The sequence below is a fragment of the Colobus angolensis genome, unplaced genomic scaffold, assembly GCF_000951035.1.
Source record: "Colobus angolensis palliatus isolate OR3802 unplaced genomic scaffold, Cang.pa_1.0 Scaffold5, whole genome shotgun sequence".
Taxonomy (NCBI): domain Eukaryota; kingdom Metazoa; phylum Chordata; class Mammalia; order Primates; family Cercopithecidae; genus Colobus; species Colobus angolensis.
The window spans coordinates 29218972-29243378 of NW_012118487.1; the positions used below are offsets into that span (position 1 = coordinate 29218972).

General features: G+C 37.1%; 1 protein-coding gene across 7 annotated transcripts in view; it reads right to left on the bottom strand.

Annotated features, from left to right (window-relative positions):
- Window positions 1-24407, bottom strand: part of RXFP1 (relaxin/insulin-like family peptide receptor 1) — a 127239-nt gene that overhangs the window by 45599 nt on the left and 57233 nt on the right. For 5 of the 7 annotated variants that reach the window (XM_011959707.1, XM_011959705.1, XM_011959708.1 and 2 more), the window contains 4 exons: window positions 15235-15333; window positions 8965-9070; window positions 3218-3289; window positions 300-371 (listed from right to left, as the gene is read on the bottom strand). In XM_011959707.1, coding sequence (XP_011815097.1) covers window positions 300-371; window positions 3218-3289; window positions 8965-9070; window positions 15235-15333 — 349 coding nt within the window. The remainder of the gene's footprint in view (window positions 1-299; window positions 372-3217; window positions 3290-8964; window positions 9071-15234; window positions 15334-24407) is intronic. The other 2 variants (XM_011959706.1, XM_011959711.1) reach the window with 1 other exon arrangement.

Sequence of the window (24407 nt, forward strand, 5' to 3'; positions counted from 1 at the left end):
CTGCACTCCAGCCTGGGGGACACAGTGAGACTCTGTCTCAAAAAAAAAAAAAAAAGAAATAAAAAAAGGAATATAAATTGCTCAAGGTCACACACTTAGTAAGTAAGGCAATCAGGACTCAGACTGAAGCCTGTCTAACTCACAATCCCACACTCTTAGCCACGGTGCTCTACTGCCCCTTTAGCACCCCTTGCATGGCTCCTTGAGACTGTCATAGACAGGGAGGCTGGTTTGGATTGGAATAGTCTAGGCTATCAGACTACCATGGAATGGGCAGATGAGTTCGCACTGGTACTTACAGTTTAGTAAGGCTATTCAGTCCTCTGAAAGCATAGATGGAGATGGATGTAATCTTATTGTTTTGCAAGTACCTGTGAAAATGATTATTAAAAAGAAAAAATATGAAGCAGAGTTTCACTTTTGCAAGACAAAAAGAATTCTGTGGATGGATGATGGTGATGGTAGGTAGTGTAGCAATACGAACGTGCTTAATGCCTCTGAAGGTAGACTTAAAAATGGTTAAGATGCTACATTTTATGTTATGTATATTTGATGACAATTAAACATTTTAAAAATTGAAAAAGGTAAACATTACAAAATAATTTAGTGAAGCCAGATATCATGTCACTTCATGTTTCTATTAAATTTATGTACGATTAGGCTGGTTTGTATTTCGAAATTCTAGTTGTAAAGGTGAATGAATAACAGCCAAAGCTTACTATCTGAATTTTCTAGAAATAAAATGTTAACACATGGTAAAGCCCCCATGAATCAGAAGTCTAGAAGCAGATTTTTAATACAGGCCTTGTTATAATTCTTTAAGCTTGTTAAGTGCTCAAGACAGTGCTAGCCAACCTAAAAGTGCATGATGTTTTTTAATGTCGCAAACCATATTCTATGTTAATCACAAATCTGTCACCCAAGTCAATTTTGATCTCATTAATTTGACAACCAAACCTTCTTCCAAAAACTGTTTGGGGGAAATTTACAAGGAGTAAAAGTGGCGAAAGATGAACACATAAATAAAAATAATCAGGACTAGAAGAATATAAATTAGATTGGAAGGTCAAGACAAGAATGCAGGCTTACACAGTTAACTAAAGTAATACTGAAAATACGACCTTGAGTTAACTGGAGGTCAAAGGAAATGGGTACCAGAGTACACGCTATTGCATCACTGCACACACACAAAGGTTTGCACTTCCACGTGTACTTGCCCCAGACTGTGGGAATGATAAAGTAAGGACTTCAAGGCTGCCTTCTTGTTCTGAGTGCAGGTCACCACTGTTCTTTAGAGTGTCCTGAAAGTTTGTATGTAATTTGTTATAACTTTTAGAAGCAATAAGAAAGAAATCAATATGAGCGAACATTCAGTTAATTAGAAATTTTGACTGAAAAGTGCCCTATTTCTCCAACATGCAAGAACATCTAACTTTGATTGTGAAATGTTATAAAATTTATTATGGGCTGGGTGAAGTGGGTTATGCCCATAATCCCAGAACTTTGGGAGGCCAAGGCAGGAGGATCATTTGAAACCAGGAGTTTGAGAACAGCCAGGCAGGGCAACATAGTGAGATCCTATCTCTAAAAAAAACAAAAAAAACAAAAAAAACAAAAATTGCCAGGTGTGGTGGCACATGCCTGCAGTCTTAGCTACCTAGCAGTCTAAGGTGGGAGGATCACTTGAGCCCAGGAGTTTGAGGGTGCAGTGAACTATGATCGTACCACTGCACTCCAGCCTGAATGACAGAGTGAGACCCTGTCTCTTAAAAAATAATTATTATGCAACTGAACCTGATATGCTATGGGCCCAATCATGTAGTAGGTAATGAATGGTTCTTATTTATCATGTATTTGTTTGTTTGTTTCTAGTGCTATAATGATCTACTAAGGAAAAGATTGCATTGCCTGGAGGTCTAAAGGTATAGACTTTAATAACCAATTAGAAATTTTTAAATAATTAGGCTATTTTGATAATTTTGTTATATGGAACAAATTGGTCATTCAGGAATTAATTCATCCACATTAGTATGGTGGTTAGTTCAAAAAAGAGAATTAATTCAATGTTTGTTGTGCAAAAATGCTAAGCCATTGAACTATATAAATCTGAATTTTGATATTTAGATTTTTAGTCTAGCTCCTTTAAATCAAGTGGACATAAGGTGATGCTACAGAAAAATTCTTCAGTTTCCAGAAATCAGAAAATAGCATAAGTCAGTGTACTCTTGAAGTTCTGTCAGGTCTAATTGTGATAAGTTCTCTTTTGACTGATAAATGTTCAGAATGAAATTTTGAAAAGTCATTTTTATTAGAATTTCTATTTTCAAATATGAAATAGATACTTCTGCAGACTATCTGGGTTTTTAGAACATTTCACTGAAGGAAGTGGGTTAATTTTTCTTCTGATTCCACTCAATTTCCATCTGTTAGCTTTAAAAATGTGCAAATATATATTAATTTATCAGGTTTCCCTATTGGAAAACCAAAACAAGAACCAATCTCTATTGGTATAAAAATGAAACAATGAATCCTGAGATATTTCTTAGTGTGATTCAGGTACAGAGTATCTAAACCCAACAATTCACCATAGGACAACATAATTTAGTCACAAAGTTGACCTAAGTAACAGGTAAACATCACATGGGCTAGTGTGGATTTTGAGAGTTCTGAAGGGAAGCTAACAGGTCAGATGCTATTCAAGGCCAAAATAAAACCCAACTCACAAGGCAGATGTGAAAACAGAATCAAGTCTCCAAGACATGCTCAGAGGTTTCAACTCACAGTGACTTGCTATTTTAGGTAGAGAATGAATTTGAAAACATATGGAAGAAAAGTCTTCACTTTCTTGATGGCAGATCTGGCAAAAGATCATTACATTTTTCTCTAAGATGAGCACTGAGGTGTTCCATGCCAGAATAATGCAGAGATAAAAGCTTCTAAGTATCTCCATTTTGGGGGAGTGTGGTAGGAGGATTCACAGCACACATGTTCCAGTTCCTTTGGAAACAGGTGTTTGAAATTCTTCTAGAATGGTTTCTAAGATTACTCAGAAAAAAAACGTGCTACCTGGAAGTCTTCAGTTAACAGCTAAATACTTTCCTGAATAGGGATTAGACATAAGCCGTGGAATAGTGCTGGTGTTCACAGAAGCGGGAAGAACCAGATATGCCCAAATATGCTAGTTAATTTTAATACCAGGAATTAAATATTTTCTTACAGCTTCTGAAGATCATGATAATTCTTGAAGCAATCAGGAGGAAGCTTTCTTATTAAGTTCCACTGAAGTGACCTGAAATAAATGTAAATTTTGGTTCTTAAAGTTGTTTTTTCTTTACTTTTAAATTACGACAATAGGGATAATTATAAACTATTTACTTTAGTACTAGCTTTCAGGAAACATTTTGCTTCATGATTATCTCTCTCATATTTATCATATCACTTGAATGAGGTCTAGCTGTTAGTTTTGCACTATTAAAGCTATTTATATTTTCTTAATATGACAAAATTGTTAAAATTCTGACAAAAATGTTAAAAAATAAAATTGAAAAAATTGATTTTCAGTTATGTTTTTCTTTCCTATTTGTATTTAATAAACATTAGAAGGCATCTCAGTTTCTGAGTGACAATAAAAAGAGTGTTTTCGGTTTAAAAAACACTTTCCAGAAATTAAATATTGTATATCTCAATATTTCATTGCTCACATCCCACCACCTTAAAATTAGTTATGAAGGCAAACATCAATTGGTACCTATAATTGGATCATCTTTATTCAGTAAGTGATTCCATTTCAACTTCTAAGAAGTTGTAAAGAAAGATTTTCTTTTGTATCACAGTTTAATAAGCAGTTTGACACAGACCAGATCCGTGTAATTGTGGTTGTACTGGAAAGGTTCCAAGCCCTTAAGTTTTTGTTTTAGAATAGCAATGTAATGTAGAAAAAGCAAAATAAATGAAACAAGAAAAAAACCAAAACCAGTGTAGCTGGGGTTCCTGGCATGAATCACACACAACCTTTCCAAGTCAGTTTCTTTAACTGTGAAACGAGGGATTTGGATTAGATGGTATCTAATAATATATTATTAGTACCATCATTATATAGTACCATGGAGCAGATACTAACAAGTGAGCAACAGGCTGCATTGTCTGGAGGTTAACTTAACTCAGGTTAAGACAGTTTTATACAATATGCACTAACAATGTTTAGGTTTTGAAGCGGTGTTGCTTAAACTTGGTGATGAATCCTTCTTAAAAAAAAGTTTCTTGGACTCTTTGGAACACATTTTTGGAAACTAATTTGAGAAACACTGTTCTAGAGTCTAGAAGACCATGTACTCTCAATGAAGGTGAGAATTGGTTCTTAAAGAAGTAAAAAAAATAAAAAAAACTTACTTTTTAAATGTATAATGCACAGATATACACAAGAACATATATCGTATATCTGTATTATTATTATTACTATTATTATTGAGACGGAGTCTTGCTCTGTGGCCCAGGCAGGAGTGCAGTGGTATGATCTCGGCTCACTGCAACCTCTGCCTCCCGGTTTCAAGTGATTCTCCTGCCTCAGCCTCCTGAGTAGCTGGGATTACAGGCAAAGGCCACCACACCTGGCTAAATTTTTTATTTTCAGTACAGACGGGGTTTCACCATGTTGGTCAGGCTGGTCTCGAACCTTGTGATCCACCTGCCTCGGCCTCCAAAAGTGCTGAGATTACAGGCGTGAGCCACTGAACCTGTAGTACATCTGTAGTATACTACAGTATACTGTATTATTATATATATAATATCTGTAGTATTAAAATTTCACAGGAGGGGGCAAATAGTAAAAAAAAAGTCTAGACAGGCTTCCTGAGGGAAGGGAAACAATAATGAAAGAAAAAAAGTTAAAACTCACTTGTCTAGACTACGCATATCAGACACTTAGTGGCTTTTTAAATAAATAATACCAAAGGCTGATTAACAAGTAATTCCCTCTTGAAACTACTCTCAGTTGCTGGCTGTCACCAAATATTATTTCCTTGTATATATTAACTAATAGAGGATCTCTTCTCTGCTAATGATTCTGACTTGACTTAGATTCCACATTCTGCTTTATACCCTGTTTAAATGTTTATATTGTGTTCATGATAAATTGTTAAATATTTGGATTTGGCTGGGCGCAGTGGATCACACCTATAATTCCAGTACTTTGGGAGACCGAGGTGTGAGGATCACTTGAGCCCAGGAGTTCAAGACCAGCTTGGCAATATAGTGAGATCCGCCCACTATCTCTACAAACAATTAAAAAAATTAGCTGGGCATGGTGGTGCATGCCGGTAGTCTCAACGACTTGGGAGGCTAAGGCAGGAGGATCACCTGAGCCTCAGAGGTCAAGACTGCCATGAGCTGTGACTGCACCACTGCACTCCAGCCTGGGGGACACAGTGAGACTCTGTCTGTTTACAAAAAACAAACAAACAAAACTGAGTTTAAGGATATAGATGAAAGTTTAGTGTGTTCTTAAAAAATGTGTTCCGAGAATCACTCGAACCTGGGAGGCAGAGGTTGCAGTGAGCCAAGATCGTGCCACTGAGCTCCAGCCTGGGTGACAGAGTGAGACTGTCTAAAAAAAAAAAAAAAAAAAAGTGTTTATTCATTCATTGATTATCTCAAAAAAACGTGTCGAATGCCTGCCATTTACACATGTTGAATACCTGCTTTTAAGAAGTGTATACTGTATTTGGACAAATTATGCTTTATCTATAAATAGAGAATTTTCTTTGAATAATAACTTCAGTCTTACAGCCCAGGGCTAAAGAGGCAACCAACTTCTTTTGTTTTTATTGTATTTATTTATAAATTCATTTCAATAACATTTATTTAGGGATTATTAGACTCTATTAGGAACTTTGGAGGATATATAGGCCATGGCATTTTCCTTTTTCAGGTAGATAATAGGACCTGACTCACTATAGTATAAGCAAGAATGTTTAATATACATAAAAGAGACACAAGTGAGGTTCTATGAGAGAACCCAAGAGGAAGAGGTTTATTGCACTTGAAGGAGGAGAGTTACTATAGAGGAAAGTGAGGCACATTGAAAGACCTCTAAATAATGGTACTTAAAAAGTTGGGTTTTTATTAACAGTGTCTAGGATTTATAGGTTACTTCTTTCTAAATGACATAAAATATTTTGACAAATAACATTCTCTATATTTCACAGTATCCTACTGGGATAGAAAGAGGTAGATGCTGTTATTCTCATTGAATAGAACAACCCAAAATACTTTATAACAAATCCTTATATTTAAAAATTTGACATTCCAACTTTGATTGCTCACAGAGTCAAAGAGGGTGTGTGTTTGTGTGTGTGTGGGAGAGAAATGGCCTAGTTTAATCATTACTGTCAAAGCTAGCTCTAGTTTTTATAAAGGAAGTTCTTCGTATTAGATTATATAGTTCTAGTGATTAAATTCCAGGATCTTAAAGCCAAGTCTCAAATAGTCAAAATTAGTGTTTATCCAGCTAGAAAAAAGTAAAAATAATCATATTTATGTTTGCCCATTTTGTTCATTAGCATTTATGTGAAATGTATTAAAAAATCCCAACTTCAATAAACATTACTGGGAGTATTAACTTCTTTGATACTTATAGATGGTTCAGTCCTCTTCTGATACTTCCCTGTAACAGTTCCAACTCAAAGTCTGGAAAGAACTGACTGATGAAATTTGATATTTACTTTTTAATGTATTTGCTATAAAGCATAGGGTTCTTTTTCTGTATGGGACTGAAAAACAGACTGGGACTAGGTATGAGTCTAAGCCAGTGTTCTGCAGAGAAAAGTATAAATGGACAACTGGAATCAAGTGGCTCAACCTAAAGCACAAGAGAATGCTATGTTTTGAACAAAAAATAAAATTAAAAAATTGTAGACATAAACTCCTGAGCTTTATTCCTATATCTCCAAATGCCTGTTGGAGATTTCCACTGAGTGACCTGTTAATCTCACATTGGAAAAAACATTTAACATCAGAGTCCCAATCTTCCTCAGTTACTGCCACCAAGTCTCCCCATTCTCTGATCACACTGTTGCTTAGAACGGAAACCTTGGAGTCATCTTTGACTCCTCCTTTCTTGCCTTCTTGCAGACAGTCATTTACAAGGACCTGGTCCCAGTTTGTTTGTTTATACCAGGGGTTCAAAACTGGTAGGTCACAGTTTTCTGCCCACATCTCTTTATGTACGTATGTGTATATTAGATTACGACACTTTTTAAAATTGAATGGAAATTAATTCAATGATTCATCCTTTGTGTGAGGCATGCCCTCTCTAGTTAGCCGTTGCCTTATTCCCCTCCATTCCTCCAGCTTTCTGTGTCTGTTCTTTATTTTACAAATGTTGGTTGAATTGTTAAAGAATGGATTCAAATCTTACTCGTGGGAAAATGAAAAATGAAATTGGTTGCGTCAGAATATTCTTTGATTTGGATTTTCTAGTAATTTGATACAGTGGTGGAGAAGGATTATGATTTTTTTCTCTGAAAATAGAATGCAATTATCATAAATTTTTTTGTTTGTTTGTTTGAGGCAGGGTCTCACTCTGTCATCCAGGCTGGAGTACAGTGGCTTGATCACAGCTCACTGCAGCCTTGACCTCCCAGGCTCAAGTGATCATCCTGCCTCAGTCTCCAAGTAGCTGAGACTGTATGTGTGGGCCATCATACCTGGCTAATTTTTATTTTTTGTAGTGATGGACTGTCTCTGTGTTGTCCAGACTATTCATAAATTCTTATACCCAGAATTTCCAGTTAGAATTTAAATCAGAGAAGTGTTCCATAGGACCTCAGGTTCTTTTGGGGGATTATTACTTTTTTCTAGCAGTACTAATTGCTATGAGAAAGAGCCACGGTGGGGCAAGAAGAGGATAGAATACTGAAGAGCTCTTCTTTTCCTTTGTTCAAGTGGAAATGTTCCCTCTTTTGGAAAACCCTGCTGATATTTTCAGTTCATATTCCCTGGCCACCGCAAATTGGGTAAACTTCCCAGATCTTTGAATTCAATGGAACCACTATGCACAGGAACTCTGAGTTGTAGCTCTTACCTCATATATCAAGTATTTCAATTGCTGTATTATGTGTCCTGGTTTGAAAATGGTAACACTTGTCAATATTCATAAACTCAAGAATTACTCTTATTTTGTCCTCATATACCCAAAAGTGAGAGCCACAAGGCACTAAGGCATCTAGATGAAAAAAGAAACTCAGCAAAAATATTGGATTAAAATAGTTGTCCTCCACTAATTTCTTGTAAAAAAGTTTCAGTCAAATGTATATGTTTGTGTTGCTGAAGTTTGTTGAATTCAAATTAGTACTAGAAACTAACACTACAGGTACTAGAAATGAACACACCACTTATGGTGATAATTTTTTTTACATACGCAAGTTTGAATTCCTTAAGAAAACAACAACATTAATATCTATGACTCATAAGGTGATTCAGAACAGATTTTAAATACGACGTTTTGGGGGGGGGATATCTTATCCGATTTACCTTATTTTCTTTTTTAACTTACACATCAGATTATATTAAAATGTTGGTCCAATAAATTCTAAAAGAATTCTTTCAATAAATGTCAAATGAAAATTCTATGTAATAGGAAAGCTCTATGTAATAGTTTAATTAGAAGCCATTTTTTCTTTAGTAGCACATGCAATTGATGACTTTTTTTGTTTACATAAAATATGGTGATACTCCATACCTCACAGGATTATTATGAGGGGTTAAATAGCTAATATAAAGAATAATTTAAGGTAGGGTCTAGCATTTAATAAATGCAAAATAAATATCAGTAATTATACCTGACCCAGGAAAAATGACATCATCTTGGAATAAAAATACATTATTAATAATGATATGGTCTTAATTATAATACAATTTTACAGGTGCCACCCGGCTGTCAGGACGAAGTCATTCTTTTCTACTTACATTGCAGTCACATTTGAAGAAACTGATGGAACAGCTCGTAAATTGGTTTCATCACAGTCAAGCTCCAGACCTTGGCAAAGACATTGCACTGGCACAGAACCGACCACTGAATCAAGGGGAAGTGGTAAGGCATGATGACATGAGGGGCCAGGAAGAGGAGGGTAATGAAAAGAAAGAAATGAAAAGCTATGAGAAAATCATTTAGTACAAAAGCATATCATGTGCTACCTAGGCAATGTAGGCAATGCTTTAAATTAAGGTTTCAAAGTTTGCTTTTAATTTAACCTTAAAATGATGGCAGAGCATTAACATTTGGAAACACACACTCACCAGCTCATGCATTTTTTAAAAATAGCAGACTTTTCTCCATTCATTGCAAAATGAATGAAATAATCTGCTCTTATACCACTAAGGATTGACATGATAATGTGTGACAAGGCTTAATGTTCATATTACAACTGCCACTTAAAAATAAAGTATTTATTTTAGCATAATCAAAACCTTTAAAGGAGGAATAAATAACTTTTAACTAGCAAGAATGAGAACTAAAGGCAAATGATAGTGTCAATAGTTTTTTTTTTTTTTTAAATCAGGAGTTCTTCAAATAATTTTTTTAAAAAATCTTTTGGCTTAAATAGGGGTAAAGGATGAATAAAAGTTTATTTATGGGAGTGACAATTTTTCTCCTTAGGATTCTATTTTCACTGATGTTAGGTGTTGGAAAGAGAGGGAGAATGAGGTGTATGACCTTGGCCATCTTGTGAGGCTGTAGCGATAGTGTTAGGATGTGAGTCAATACATCTAAAGTCTATTAGAGATTTGCAATGATGTATTCATATAGCTAAACAGAATAATGAGATTATTATTTAGGATAATAAATATAGTTTGATTCCTGCTCCGATCGGGAATGGCCAATTCCTGAGAGCAATGAGAAATGTTTCCACCCTCCACATTGACTTCTGGAACACTGACCTATACCGCAGGGGTTATAGACTCCAGTGTCTCCAATGGTCAGGCAATGTCACTGTAGACTGTGTCCAGATGTCCAAGTGCAACAGCTTCTCCCATCTGTTGCCATATTAGAATAGGAACATGTGTAGCTACGTCTACCAACTTCCTCAAAGAAGCCAGAAATACAATGTTTTATATATGACTATCTATTTAAAAACTGATATTAGCTACCTGAAAACATTTAAAAATATTGGACAAACAAAACTGTCTTTGAGAGTTTTCTGCTTGCAGGCTTCCAGTTTCTGACCTTTAGGGTGAAACTTGCAGAGAGCAGGCAAGTGTCTCAGTGGCTAAGCAGAGACCTCTGTGAATGACTGTTCATGAGGAGCTTTTTGGCTCAGATATGGGGTGACATGTGTTCTTCCTGTCTTTCCAAATATCTCCAGAGACTTCTTTTCAGGGTTACAAGAGATCAGGACCATAACCTAGATTTAGTGTTTAATATAAACAGAGTATCTGCCAAGAACTTTAAAACAGTTTTATGGTTGCAAGTACCCACTTTGGTTGTGGATGTCTAAAAACTGATGCTGTCTTTTTAAGTTAAAATCGTATCTCATGCGAGTCTATGTGTATGCTGTGGGGATGGGATGGAGAAGGTTGGGAAGGAAGATGAAAGTCTGGAGAATGAAGTAGGAAGGGCAGAAACGGAGGGCAGTCAAATTAGCGCTAACCCCAATGCATTTTTTTCATATATAGAGACTAAATTAAGATAATCCATATACATTGATTACAGGGTTATCTGCAATAGGGAAAAACGAAAAAACATGTAAATATCCAACAGCCAAGGAATGATTAAGGAAATTAGGTCACTTACAAAATATACTATTACATGGTATATTTTAAAAGATGTTGTAGTAATATGGATACCTGATTATGCTGAAATGCTAATTGAAAATTTGATAAAAATGGTTTGTATAGGAAATTTCAACTATGTTAAAATAAAAAAAGACGAGTAATGCAGTAGCAAGTTAATGCTGGTAGCTTCTGAATGGTCAAATTATGGCTGAGTAAGTAATGCTTTTGAAATCTCTATACTTTTCAAATCCTTTAAACTTAAATTTTTAAAATTATTGGTTCATTATAGGTATTATATTTTCATGATATTGCTCTTAGAGATGACTTTAATAATGCGAATTCTGCACATTATTTTATCTAGTCAAAAAATGATTATAAGCTTTGCTCAGTTTAATTTCCAATCAATTCCTATAATAATCTGCTTCAAATAAGGTGGGACACTAGGAACCTTAACTTCAATTTTTTTTTTTTGAGACGGAGTCTCGCTTTGTCGCCTGGGCTAGAGTGCAGTGGCCGGATCTCAGCTCACTGCAAGCTCCGCCTCCCGGGTTTAGGCCATTCTCCTGCCTCAGCCTCCCGAGTAGCTGGGACTGCAGGCGCCCGCCACCTCGCCCGGCTAGTTTTTTGTATTTTTTAGTAGAGACGAGGTTTCACTGTGTTAGCCAGGATGGTCTCGATCTCCTGACCTCGTGATCCGCCCGTCTCGGCCTCCCAAAGTGCTGGGATTACAGGCTTGAGCCACCGCGCCCGGCCCTTAACTTCAATTTTAACTGCAAGTTTTACACTACACTTGCCACTCTATTTTTACACTGTTTACAAGTTTGAAAAATATATTTAGTTATTAGCTACACTCTCCTCCCACAAATTGTCTTTAAATAACTTTAAATGATATATTTGTTTTTGTTAAGTACTGACGAAAAAAATTACTTCTTTTTTTTTTTAATACAACATTTATTACATAGCCTCATTCCTTTTATGTAATTATACTTGTGACAAATGTCTTCCAGGGTGCAGGATCAGGCAAAAATATATTTCTCTTGCTGACTTGTCTGGTTTTTCCCCATTTGTTTGTTTTGCTTTACAAACTATGAGAGTTATGTAAGCCATTATTTTCTCTCTTGGACTTAATGGCTATGAAATTCATAACTATGCTTTGGATGAAGTCACTGAACTTCTCTCAGGAAGGATTTTCTTAATTTTTCTCTGTCACTTGCTTTCTATTCACCACTGAACTTTTGTCTTTTATATCATGTTAATGGTTTAAGGCTTTTAGTAACTGTATTTTAATTGCTAGTTGCTGAAAATCCTTTTGGGAATAAAGTGAGGTATTAAAAGATTCAACTAAAATTTAAGAAATAGACCAGGCACGGTGGCTCACGCCTGTAATCCCAGCACTTTGGGAGGCTGAGGTGGGTGGATAACCTGAGGTCGAGAGTTCAAGACCAGCCTGACCAACGTGGAGAAACCTTGTTTCTACTAAAAAATACAGAATTAGCCAGGCGTGGTGGTACATGCCCGTAATCCCAGCTACTTGGGAGGCCGAGGCAGGAGAATCACTTGAACCTGGGAGGTGGAGGTTGCAGTGAACCAAGATCGTGCCATTGCACTCCCAAGTCTGGGCAACAAGAGTGAAATTCTATCTCAATAAATAAATAAATAAATAAATAAATAAATAAATAAATAAAATTAAGAATAAAAAGAAAATATATGATAAAAGAAAAAACTATTTTGAGACAACATGGCTTAATTCATTATTTAAAAAATTATCAGTTAAATTATATCTATTAACTTTCTCCTTTCCCAAAAACTTTTAGCAGCTTTTATTTTTCCCCCTCTGACAGAGGATTTTGTTCTGTTGCCCAGGCTGGAGCACAGTGGCTCAATCCTAGCTCACTGCAGCTTCAATCTCCTGGGCTCCTGAGGAGCACAGCTAAGTTTTAATTTAATTTAATTTTTTTTTTTTTGGAGAGATTGGGGTCTCACTATGTTGCCCAGGCTGGTCTTGAACTCCTGGTCTCAAGTGAGATCTTCCTACCTCAGTCTCCCAAGGTGCTGGGATTATAAGTGTGAGCCACTGTGCCCAGCCAATTTTTAGCTTTTTAATGGACATATTATTTGGTCTTCCTCTAAATAATGGCATGATGCTGAGACAGATTGCGGAGTACCCCGTGAATCTCACAAGAGTGACATCTATCCCCTTAAACTGGGGATTATTAGTGGTTTTTGATTAATCTCATTTGAGTAGTGAAGACAAAAAATATTAAGCATTTAAAAAGCTAGACTTTACAATTTATGGTAGAACATAAAGAAAAAAATAAGGATTTCTTCCTCTATGCCTTTTTTTAAAAAATAATTTTTGCAAGAGAAAAAACCTTATATTTGCAACAGGCTATCTATAGCCTCCTATATAGACTTCAACAATCCTTACATTTTAATATTTCATATTTTGTTGATCTACTAATTTGACACTACTATTTGACATGAGGCCATTACCTATTCATCTTAAATGGTTTTACGAAAAGGATATGACTGGGAAGGCACTATATAAGAAAAAAAAGAACAGAGGAGGAGCTGACACTGCCAGGTGATATGAAGAAACTAACTAAATATATGACATAAAATTTGTCTAAAGTAAACTCTTAGTACCGCTCCACCATTTTGTAGTGAATAGCCATTGATTGCTCATTCATGACTGTTTTCCATTCAAAGTTGCCCAGATAATGCTTTGGGAAGATGCGAGTGATGTAAGTTGTACAAAACACAGAGAAGAGAAAACGTGATGAGTATGAGAATTAAATAATTAACATTTACTAGGGCTAGCGAAAGGTAAACTGTCGCTGTCTGTATAAACATGTATTTTCTAGAACTCACAGTGTAAAATTTTACTCTTTTAAATTATTGAACTATACAATAGTTAAATCATTGCCTACATAATATATTGTGCTTTTATCTGTGACTAAAGACATAATTTACAATAATGCAAGTTTACAAAAATAATGCTTTAAAATAACTACCTAAGTATTTGTTATTAAAATGTAATTATTATATAACATTTACATAAATAAAACCTCAATTATTCAGACATATTGTTAATCTGGCATGCTTCAGGATCAAAAAGGATAAAAATAAACCATGAATTTAACACCCAGCAAATAATTCTGTGAATGTTTTAATTGTTAGCTAAAAAACTAAAAGGTTTAGCTATAAGAAAAATTATTATAAAAAGTATATGTTTAAAAATATACTAATTCAACTGGGCTTTAAAAATTCAACTGGGTTTTACTGTAACCATAATCAATCCATGAAATATGTATGTTCCTGGGCAGATACAAAGATGAAAAATAAAACAAAACATCTTATCTGTAGCCTCCCATATAGACTTCAGTAATAATTTATTGAGTGCTCACTATGTGCAAAGCACTATTTTAGGCACTAGAAGAGCAGCAAAAAAAAAATAAGTCAAACAAAGTACCTATTGTCAGAGTGCTTAGGATCTGATGAGATAATTCATACACCACCACAACCAGCACCACTACCTCCAGCAATTATGATAGCGCCACCTCGGAAAATAACACAGAGTAAGCTAACAGAGTAACGAGGGGAGGGCTGAGGACGCTGCTGTTTTATACAGTGTTATCAGTGCAGGCTTCCTTGATTTGAACAGGGCCCTAAATAAGGTGAGGGTCACCAACCAAGCAGACACATGGGAGAAAGTTTCTGAAAGAACAGTCTGTATAGAGGCTGTGATATGGAGCCATGTTTGGCATGTCAGAGGAATAGCAAATATGCCTTGCTTTTTAACCAAAGTTTTGAAAAGCTAGGGTTAAAATGACAGCTCCAAGGCACAGATTTACATTTGCATAATTTATTAGAACAGACAACATTTATTTAAGAGGAGTTATTTTCATATATCTTTCTGATCTAAAATATTACAGTTAATCCTCAGATTTGCACCCTTCCACACCCCTCCAGTGTTTTTTGTAGGTTTTCAGTGTGTGACTGAACATAGTGGGTTATAATGAATAAGGGTTTTGCAGCTCAGAAGAGTTTTTTCTGGCAAACATTAAAATCCGAACAGCTTTTCTGCCCTGTCTACTTTCTCTGTTTTCTTTACATCACATTTCATAGAGATTGTGAAAAGAGAACTCAAATAAAATAACATCTTTGAACATCCTTGACTAACTGACATTGGGTTTGTTCACAACAATGTCTGACACCATTTATTACTTTTATACTTAAGATCCCCGAGTCTTTTTCGAAATAAATTTTCCTAGTGAAAGTTGTATATTTAATAGAGTTTGCAGTTAGAAAACTATAATTGATCTCTTACAAATTTTGAAGTTTCTTTAATTAAAAATGATTTCAGATTGAGATGCAATCTTTTTTTTTAATGATGAATCAAACTTTTAAACAATGGTGTCTTATGAACTCATGGAAAAGGAAATAACTGCTCCGATTACTTACAACATTCAAGTGTTTCTGCCTCAAAGGGATATGGGGAAGTCATTTTGGAGTAACTGGCAAAATATTTGTCAAACTGCAGAGACCATCCATTGTTGTCTCCTAAAATAAAAATCAGAGAACAGAAAAGTTCAAGAAACAGAAATATTCTGCTATATTGTGGGGAAATAGGTCCTCTCTTTAGAACAGTCCAGTGGTTCTCCAGTGTAGCGAGACAAACATTATCTGGAAACTTGCTATAAATGTGCATTTGTGGACCCCCACCTGGAGATTCTCATTTTACAGGTCTGAGATGGGCTCCCTAGTCACCATTTTAAATTTAATTTAATTCTTTAGATTGAAAAAATTTTGGGGGAGTAAATTATGACAAAGCTATTCTCCAGGTTTTTTTTCGTTTTTTTTGTTTTTGAGACAGAGTCTTGCTTGGTCGCCTAGGTGGAGTGCTGTGGCACGATCTCAGCTCACTGCAACCTCTACCTCCCTTGTTCAAGTGATTCTCCTGCCTCAGCCTCCCAAGTAGTTGGGATTACAGGAACCTGACACCACGTCTGGCTTTTTTTTTTTTTTTTAGTAGAGATGGGGTTTTCACCATGTTGGCCAGGCTGGTCTCTAACTCCTGGCATCAAATCCGCCTGCCTCAGCCCCCCAAAGTGTTGGGATTACAGGTGTGCGCCATCATGACCTGACTATTCTCTGTTTTTAACAAGCACTATAGGTGTTCCTGAAGCAATTAATATTTTGACCACATTTTAAGAAGCAGTATTATAGACACAGCCAAATATGACACACTGTTCTTAAGCATTTTACAATAATTATGTTTCCCTACATCTTCTTCAATCTCTAAAACTGATGCTGGAGATGTATAAACATGGCTAGACAGCCATGATGATTAACTTTTTTTTATGTTATAATATATATATACTTTTTTCAGATAGAGTTTTGCTCCTGTAGCCCAGGCTGGAGTGCAATGGCACTATCTTGGCTCACTGCAACCTCTGCGTCCCAGGCTCAAGTGATTCTCCTGCCTCAGCCTCCCGAGTAGCTAGGATTCCAGGCACCCGCCACCACGTCCAGCACATTTTTGTATTTCTAGTAGAGACAGGGTTTCACTATGTTGGCCAGGCTGGTCTGGAATTCCTAACCTCAGGTGATCTGCCCGCCTTGGCCTCCCAGAGTGTTGGGATTCCAGGTGTGAGCCACTGTGCCTGGCCGATTAACTTTTAAGAAAGAAAACATGACTGGCATGATCTCATTTCTTTTCTCTTTTTCTTTTTTGAAAGGCACCATGGTATCTAAAGTGATTAGTCTCTGAGTGCTTATATATATATTTCTCTATTTTCGTATTTGTATTTTAAACCCCTATGTCACTTTTTAAAAATAGATTTTATTCATGGGGTAAAAGGAAGACAATTTTTCTCACAAAATTCCTAATGATCTTTTAGTTACTTTTAAACAGAGACAGCGCAGCCAAGCATGTGATAGAGTGGACTAGCGAACAGGGATGAAGAAGCAGTTTCTCTGGAGATCTCTGCACATGGTACAAGCCTTCATTCTCTTGGTAGGGGTTTGTATGGGATCTTCTCTAGACCTTCTAAATTTTTTCCTGAATGCTGCCAGAACTCCCTAAGGATGCCCAAACATATGAACAGAGAGTGAAGTTATAAAAGTTTGTCCTGTTTCTGTAAGTTAGTAGTAAGTCTAGTATTGATTTCTTTTAAAATTTTTAAAATTAAAAAATATTTTTGAGACAGCGTCTTGCTTTGTCACCGAGGCTAGAGTGCAGTGGTGCAATCTCAGCTCACTGCAGCCTCTCCCTCTTGAGCTCAAGTGATCCTCCTCCCTCAGGCTCCTGAGTAGCTGGGATTACAGGTTGCACCACCATGCCTAATTTTTTTTTTTTTTTTGGTAGAGATGGGGTTTTTCTGTGTTGCCCAGGCTGGTCTTGAACTTCTGGGGTGAGGTGATGCACCTGCTTTGGCCTTGAAAAGTGCTGGGATTATTAGGCATGAGCCACTGCAGGCTTCTGCCTGGGACTCTAGCAGGCCACCAGTAACTTCGTGGACAAGGGACAACACCCCAGAAACCAGCAAATGCCAGCCCCTGGACACCCAGGAAAAAGTTCAAGGTGCCTGCCCAACCCTTAATACACGCATCAGTTGATATGTTAGGCAGATAAACAGAAGGAGGAGGAGATTTGAAAGATTCAGCATATATAGCCAAATAGAGACAAAAACTTCCTGAGACTGTGGTGGCTTTTGTGAATGTTTGCTCCTCCTTAATTCTACCTCCACTTTAGAATGCTTTCGTATTCTTTAGAAGTTGGTAACCTAAATATATGTTTTCCAGACCCCAAGCAGCCAGGATTCTTGTTATAGATAAGCTTCTACCAATTGGATGCACTCTTATAAGACCTGAGGTTTGTACACACCAGCCTCACGGATATCTAGTGGAAGTTGGGGCAGTTACTGCAGTCAGCCTCAGGCATCCAGTTTCATGGATGTAGAGATGAATAGCAGTAGCAGTTGTGACAGAAGCAGATGCTTCTTGATCTTGGGCTTGCAACTACAGTGGTATATTCCCTACCTCTGACTCCTGCTTCTGCAGCTTTTAAAATGATTCTACAAACACATTGTTTCTTGTATAAAATATATATATATTTTTTCTTAAGCTTCTCTTTCCCAAAAATATCTAGAGTGGTTTCTGTTTCCTCCTTCCAGAAGGGGTTACAGATAACAGACTCTTAGACATCTCAAGGATGGAAACATTGGATGGGTTATCTATTCCGCTTCTTCTTACAGATAACAGCAATCATGTTATTATTAGAACACGAGACTCTCATAATTAATGGTATACAGTGACAAAAAGAAGTCACTTAAATTATTGCCATGGTTTCCTGGAATGATGTGTCTGTTAGAAGGCTAGGCTCTGGCAAAGTTCTTGCTATGATAAATCATTAGAATGAGAATAAGAAATTTCAAGGGTTGTGAAGTGGGACTGCAGAAGAAATAGCTCTGGAGAGATTAAAGAAAGGAAACAGCTGGGCATGGTGGTTCATGCTTGGAATCCCAGCACTTTGGGAGGCCAAGGCGGGCAGATCACTTGAGGTCAGGATTTTGAGACCAGCCTGGTCAAGGTGGAGAAACCCCCATTAGAAATACAAAAATTAGCCGGCCATGGTGATACATGCCTGTAATCCCAGCTATTCAAGAGGCTGAGGCGTGAGAATCGCTTGAACTGGGGTGGCAGAGGTTGCAGTGAGCTGACATTGCACACTGCACTCCAGCCTGGGTGATAGAACTACCCTCAGATAATCTTTTATCTCTTGTGGCCTTAGCTCAGGACTGATGTACCTCTACATTATACAGAATCTGATCCTATGGGTTGTTAAGTTACAGTGTAAGTTGAATTCACATTTTGTCATATCATTAACTTTTTTATTTTTATTTTTGAGACAGGGTCTCACTCTGTTGCCTAGGTTAGAGTGCAGTGGTGCAATCATAGCTCACTGCAGCCCCAAACTCCTGGGCTCAAGGGATCCTCCCACCTCAGCCTCCTGAGTAGCTGGGACTATAGATGCATACCACTATGCCCAGCTAAGTTTTTAGTTTTGTAGAGATGGGGGTCTCCTTGTGTTGTTAAGGCTAGTCTCAAACTCTGGGCCTCAATTGATCCTCCCACCTTGGCCTCCTAAAGTGCTGAAATTATAGGTGTGGGCCACTGTGCTCAGTTTGTCATATCTTTTAAGTGACCATTAGAACACAAGAACAAGGCGAGAGGGACCTTGTGAATTGCACTGGGACATTTGTGTGTGTTCAGTTGAATTTGACCACTCTAAATCCCCTTCCCACAAAATCTCCCTTGCAAGCAAAAGCAGCTCCCCTTTCCTGTCTGATGAGCTTAGTAGTAGTTTGTTTGAAGACACATGAGTTACTTTACTTGAGGTAAAAAAGTTGCCAACTCTCCTCAGGCCCTTTCATTACCAGGCTTCTTTGCTTCTCAACCTATTATAAGTGGAGTCAGAGCCCAGCATGCTGCAGAACACAAATTAGACTTGGAGAAGACTGACATACCAAAAGATTTTGCTATTTGATATAAGCAGACACCCAAGGAATTTGCATGGGAATGGTTTCTACAAGCATTCGACCAGGAAGTAGAAATATAGCTTTAGGTTGGGCAAAGCTAATTGATCTGGGTGTCTGATATGGTCTGCCTCTGTGTCCCCACTCACATCTCACCTTGAGTCGTAATAATACCCATGTGCTAAGGGCGGGACCAGGTGGAGATGATTGAATCGGGGGCGTGTTCCCCCGTGCTGTTCTCCTGCTAGTGAGTGAGTTTTCATGAGATCTGATGGTTTTATAGGGGCTTCTCCCTTTATTTGGCCCTCATTCTCTCTCCTGCTGCCCTGTGAAGAGGTGCCTTTGGCCACGATTTTAAGTTCCTGAGTCCTCCCAAGCCATGTGGAATTGTGAGTTAATTAAACTCTTTTCTTTATAAATCACTCAGTTTCGTGTGTTTCATCATAGCAGACTAAGAACAGACTAATACAGTGACCTCCTGGAGTTTCTGGATTCCGTGTGTTAGCTCAAGCAGTAGTTTTGCTAGACTGTCGACTGAAATCTGAACCCAATGCTGACCTAGGCTAAATGAAATTGATGGGCAAATGCATGCAAATGTTGAGTCACCAATGGAACAGATCATGAGGGACAGCCATTGTATTGCACAACTGCAAGGAACCTGTCGTGGAATATGCTGTAGATTGACCCAACTTCATTGGTGTTTTCCTGTGCAGCAGAGACTGAAAAACTTCAGACGACATTTCACACCTCCTGCAGAGCCAGGATTTGGGATGCACTCACATGTATCTTGGTTAGAAGAGAGGCATAAGGTCATTTTCTTGCTGCTGTGTCTAAAACAGAGACATAGGAGCAATTGTGGAAGGGGATTTCAGGTACTACCAGCCTTGTGGGTGTCGAGAGAGGCAGCTGTGTTGGGGGCAGGAACAGCAGCTGTCTCCATTGTCAGTCGCAGCCATGATGGATCCAACAGCATGGATGTCAACCTTGTTTACACCCACTTCTCCAGCCCTTCTGAGAAGATTCTGCTTACGTAATTTCTGTCTCATATACCTAGAGTAGTTTCTAGTTTTTTCCATTTAACAATGATAGATATGGGGAGGCTGATTGAATCAATTGGATTAAAGTATGGCGGAAAAATGATTAGATATTTAGTTAATTTGGGGAGTTCAAGTGGAATCTCATGAGGGTGAACAAAGCAGTGCATTTTTTCTGAACCCATAAATTTAGTGTAGTTTAATTTTGTGGTTTCACTAAAAAAAAAGTCACGTGGGTTCTGGGGATGGGGTCAAGAGCCTTACAAAGTGTTCTGTTCTACTGGGCTCCGGAATCACCATTTGTTTCCTTGGCTGTCAGGTTTTGAGATTTTGGAAATTTATAGCATTGAATTGTCTTCCTTTCCTAGTTTCGGAGAGTTTTTTGACCTTTCGTCAAGTTTACTTTTGTAAACTTGTTTCATATCTTTAGATAAGGAGAATTCTTTAAGAGATTTTCATTCCTCCTGTTTTAACAGAGAGGTTGAATGTTAGTATTTAGCCCTGAAATAAGTCATATTTAGCAAATACCCATTATGTTGTGCTGGGTACTCTATATTATCCTCATGATAACTCTATTTGGTCATTATCATCATCTCCACTTACAAATATATATAAGCAGAAACCCAGATAGAAAAATTGATACTGCAGATAGAAAAATTTATACTGAAGAAGGTTAGGTGACTTGACTAAGAAATAGATTTATTAAAAATAACTAAATAATTAAAATAATAATTATTGTATTTCTTTTCTAGGCCAAAGACATTATTTAATCAGATTACATTCTATCCATAAAATTTCACCTTTTGTGGGACATCAGCTTTAAGTATTTAGCTATTATTATTTGCTGCTTATTTTTCTGTTGTATGTTTCATTTCTGTTATTGAGGCTCTTACATCAGAATTGTATGAATTAGAAAAAAGTTTATTTAAATAACAACCAGAAGTTGTTATTAACTGGAATTTAAATTCACATTATTTTTCTTTATGAAATCAATGAACGTATTGCAAATCAAGGTATTACTAAAAACAATTTAACAAAAACATAGTAGTGTTATGAGTGGTTATATGTTTATCGATGCTACAAATAAAGCATGTAAGTAGGTAGGTCAGAGTATGTTGAGGCTTTGAGTATTCATATAAACAGTTTTCGTGCATATCTGCAGAGGTGAGTGAGAAGTGGGCTTGCGAAGGTCTGAAGGCTTCGACCTTGCAGGCTACCAGGGTCTCGCTTCACTCTGTGCATCACGTTCATGTTCCTGTTACCGCCACATCCACCTACCTCAGGATCAGTGATGGATTTTAGGTGAAGTGACAGCATCCCAAACACAGGGCTGTTTTGCAGGTAATGTTTCACTGCTGCTATGAAATTCAGGAGATGTGGCTGGATGACTGCCATAGAAGCTGATTTTCTTTCACTCTGCTTCCTTAGCAGATCCTATATTTAACTGAGCTTTTACAAATAGACAACTTCAATTTGCTGAATTTTTTTTTTTTTTTACCATTAATAGATAATGCCATGCTTAAAACCATGGGCTATGTGCCATTTCCTAATCCTTTGTCCTCACCATTGCTCTCTTGCCCTTCTTCCGTTTTAAGGGGCACACTCTATGGGGCCTCGGTTGTAACATTTTAGTCCAACAGATTCAAGTGATGCAGTTTAAGCTTCTCTTCTCTCTTAATCCTGCTTTCTCTGGTTTTCTACTGCATTGTATCTTCTCTCTGCTCTCTCTCTACACACACACACACACACACACACACACACACACGCATACAGAAGAAAAATAAGTAAGGAGGAGAAACAGATGATGTCAGGATGGAAGTAGGAATTTTAGGCTAGCAGAAAGAAACAGGACAAACCTGCTAATTCTTTCCCAAGTCACAGCATACATTTTGTGTTTATTAAATAGCAACATCATCAAACAAACAAGCCTTTTAATAATCAGCTTTCACTTTTCTTTCTGCCTTTCCAAAGTATTTTCCTCTTTCTACCCATTACTTCCTCCCACCAGAAGGCAGAAGGCAGAAATACAGAACATGGGAAATGGTGCCAAAATTGCAAAGTTGAGGAGTTAGCATTTTAAAGAAAACAGCTTTTGGTATATGTGTTTCTATATTTTAAATTCCGTGTCCTTCATATTTTAAGGATGTATAGGGCAGTGATGAGAATGGTTTTTCATACTTCAGTAATGATGCTGATGAAATTTATTTTCTGATTTATCTTGAGGCAGTCTAGGGTAGTGGAACAAGCACCACAGAGAAGAGAATACTGTGTTGGGGGATATGGTTTCCAGTATGTATTGGTAGTGTTGTAAAAATGGCACCAAAAAAAATTTTTACTAAAAAAGAGCTTCTCAGCTAAAAATGATACAGACATGCTGTAAATAAAGTTTAAAAACATAGATTAAGAAAAATCTGGTCTCGCATGCTGCATGAGTTTACTAAATATTTGTTGATTGACTGAATGAATGATTGGATTTCTGTCCTTAAAGACACTTCAGAGAAAGCTCAGTCTCCCTTATGCTGAAATAAAAACTGGGAGCTGGGGCATTTATCAAAAACACAAATTTACAGGCTCCTCCACTGGAGACTCTCATTTATTTGGTCAGCATGGAGTCTGGGAAATCTGTATTTTTCATAAGTGGCCTAGGTGAGTCTTAAAGTGAGTTTTGGAAGAACTGCATTATGGGATTTGCCATAGTCAACTAGGGTCTTTCTCACATTGCATTGGAGGACAGCTAGAATTTAGTCACATAAAATCCTGTGACTCGGAGTGTATTTCTTTTAAGCAAAGTTGCTGGATGTTGACCATCAAGTAGTTTAAGACACTCAAATAAGATTAATGTGGGTGGCCCCCAACTTAAGGACACTTTGCTTATAACTGTCTTATTATACTTATTGTAATCTGCTTCATGCTATGCTTATTGATGTATATATTTTATCTCCTTATGAGAGTATAGTAAAAAATCTTTTTTACCTATGTATGTTTGTATACCTCAGTGACTACTAAGGTACTTTTATCTTTTTTTCTCTTTTATCCTCCAGCTCAAAATGTCATAAGGTACTTTTAATATCATTAAAATCTAGCTCTTACTAGCCCTCATAAAGTGTTTAAAGTACATAAAATGCATAAACATGATTTCACTTGTACCAAGTATTAGTTATCATTTAGTTTTATGGAAAAGTGGATTAGGCATACCAATCTGAATTCTGGAGAAGGCATCTCTCTCCCCCATGTTGTTAGATTCCCCTGGCATTGGCACTGGGGGATGAGGATAAAGGATGAGATTTGATTGGGGACAGGAAACGTCCAGGTTTCTTGGATGCATTAACTTGTCATAGTGCTTTATCAGGTTTTTCTGAAATAGTTTCTCAGGAGTATCCTTGAGAAGAGAGTTCTATGGTAACACATGTTTGAGAAATGCTGCATCCTCTATCCCTACTTAGAATTAATAATGCATGCTGGTATGACGAAATGAGAACTCAGGCAATAAAGAAATAGCTTTAATTTTGTTTAACTCTTTCTACGTGACACCTATTGGTACATTTTGAAAAATATTTGCTTTTGCATTTGCACAAGAAGACTATCTGTCTAGATCAGTGGTTTTCAAAAGTGTAGATCTGGGACCAGCAGCAGCAGCACCTGGGAACTTGAAAGAAAAGCAAATTCTTGGGCCTTACTTCATGATGCAGCGAATTAGAAACTCTGCAACCCGAGAGCCCAGCAATCTGTGTTTTAACAAGCCTTCCAAGTGATTAGATGTCTGCCAAAGTTAAAAACTTCTGATTTAGACTAACCATTTTCTCACTGTTATGAATTGGATAATAAAATTGTCTCCACTGGGATGTGAATAATTTCAAAACTTAAGCTAGTTTGATATTCCTCTGGGGTATTTGTTAAAAATGCAAATTCCTGGGCTTTACTCCTACTTATTAGATGAGCATTTCTGGGGTGGGGGGTTAGGACTCAGATCTTTCTTTTTTTTTTTTTGAGACGGAGTCTCGCTCTGTCACCCAGGCTGGAGTGCAGTGGCCGGATCTCAGCTCACTGCAAGCTCCACCTCCTG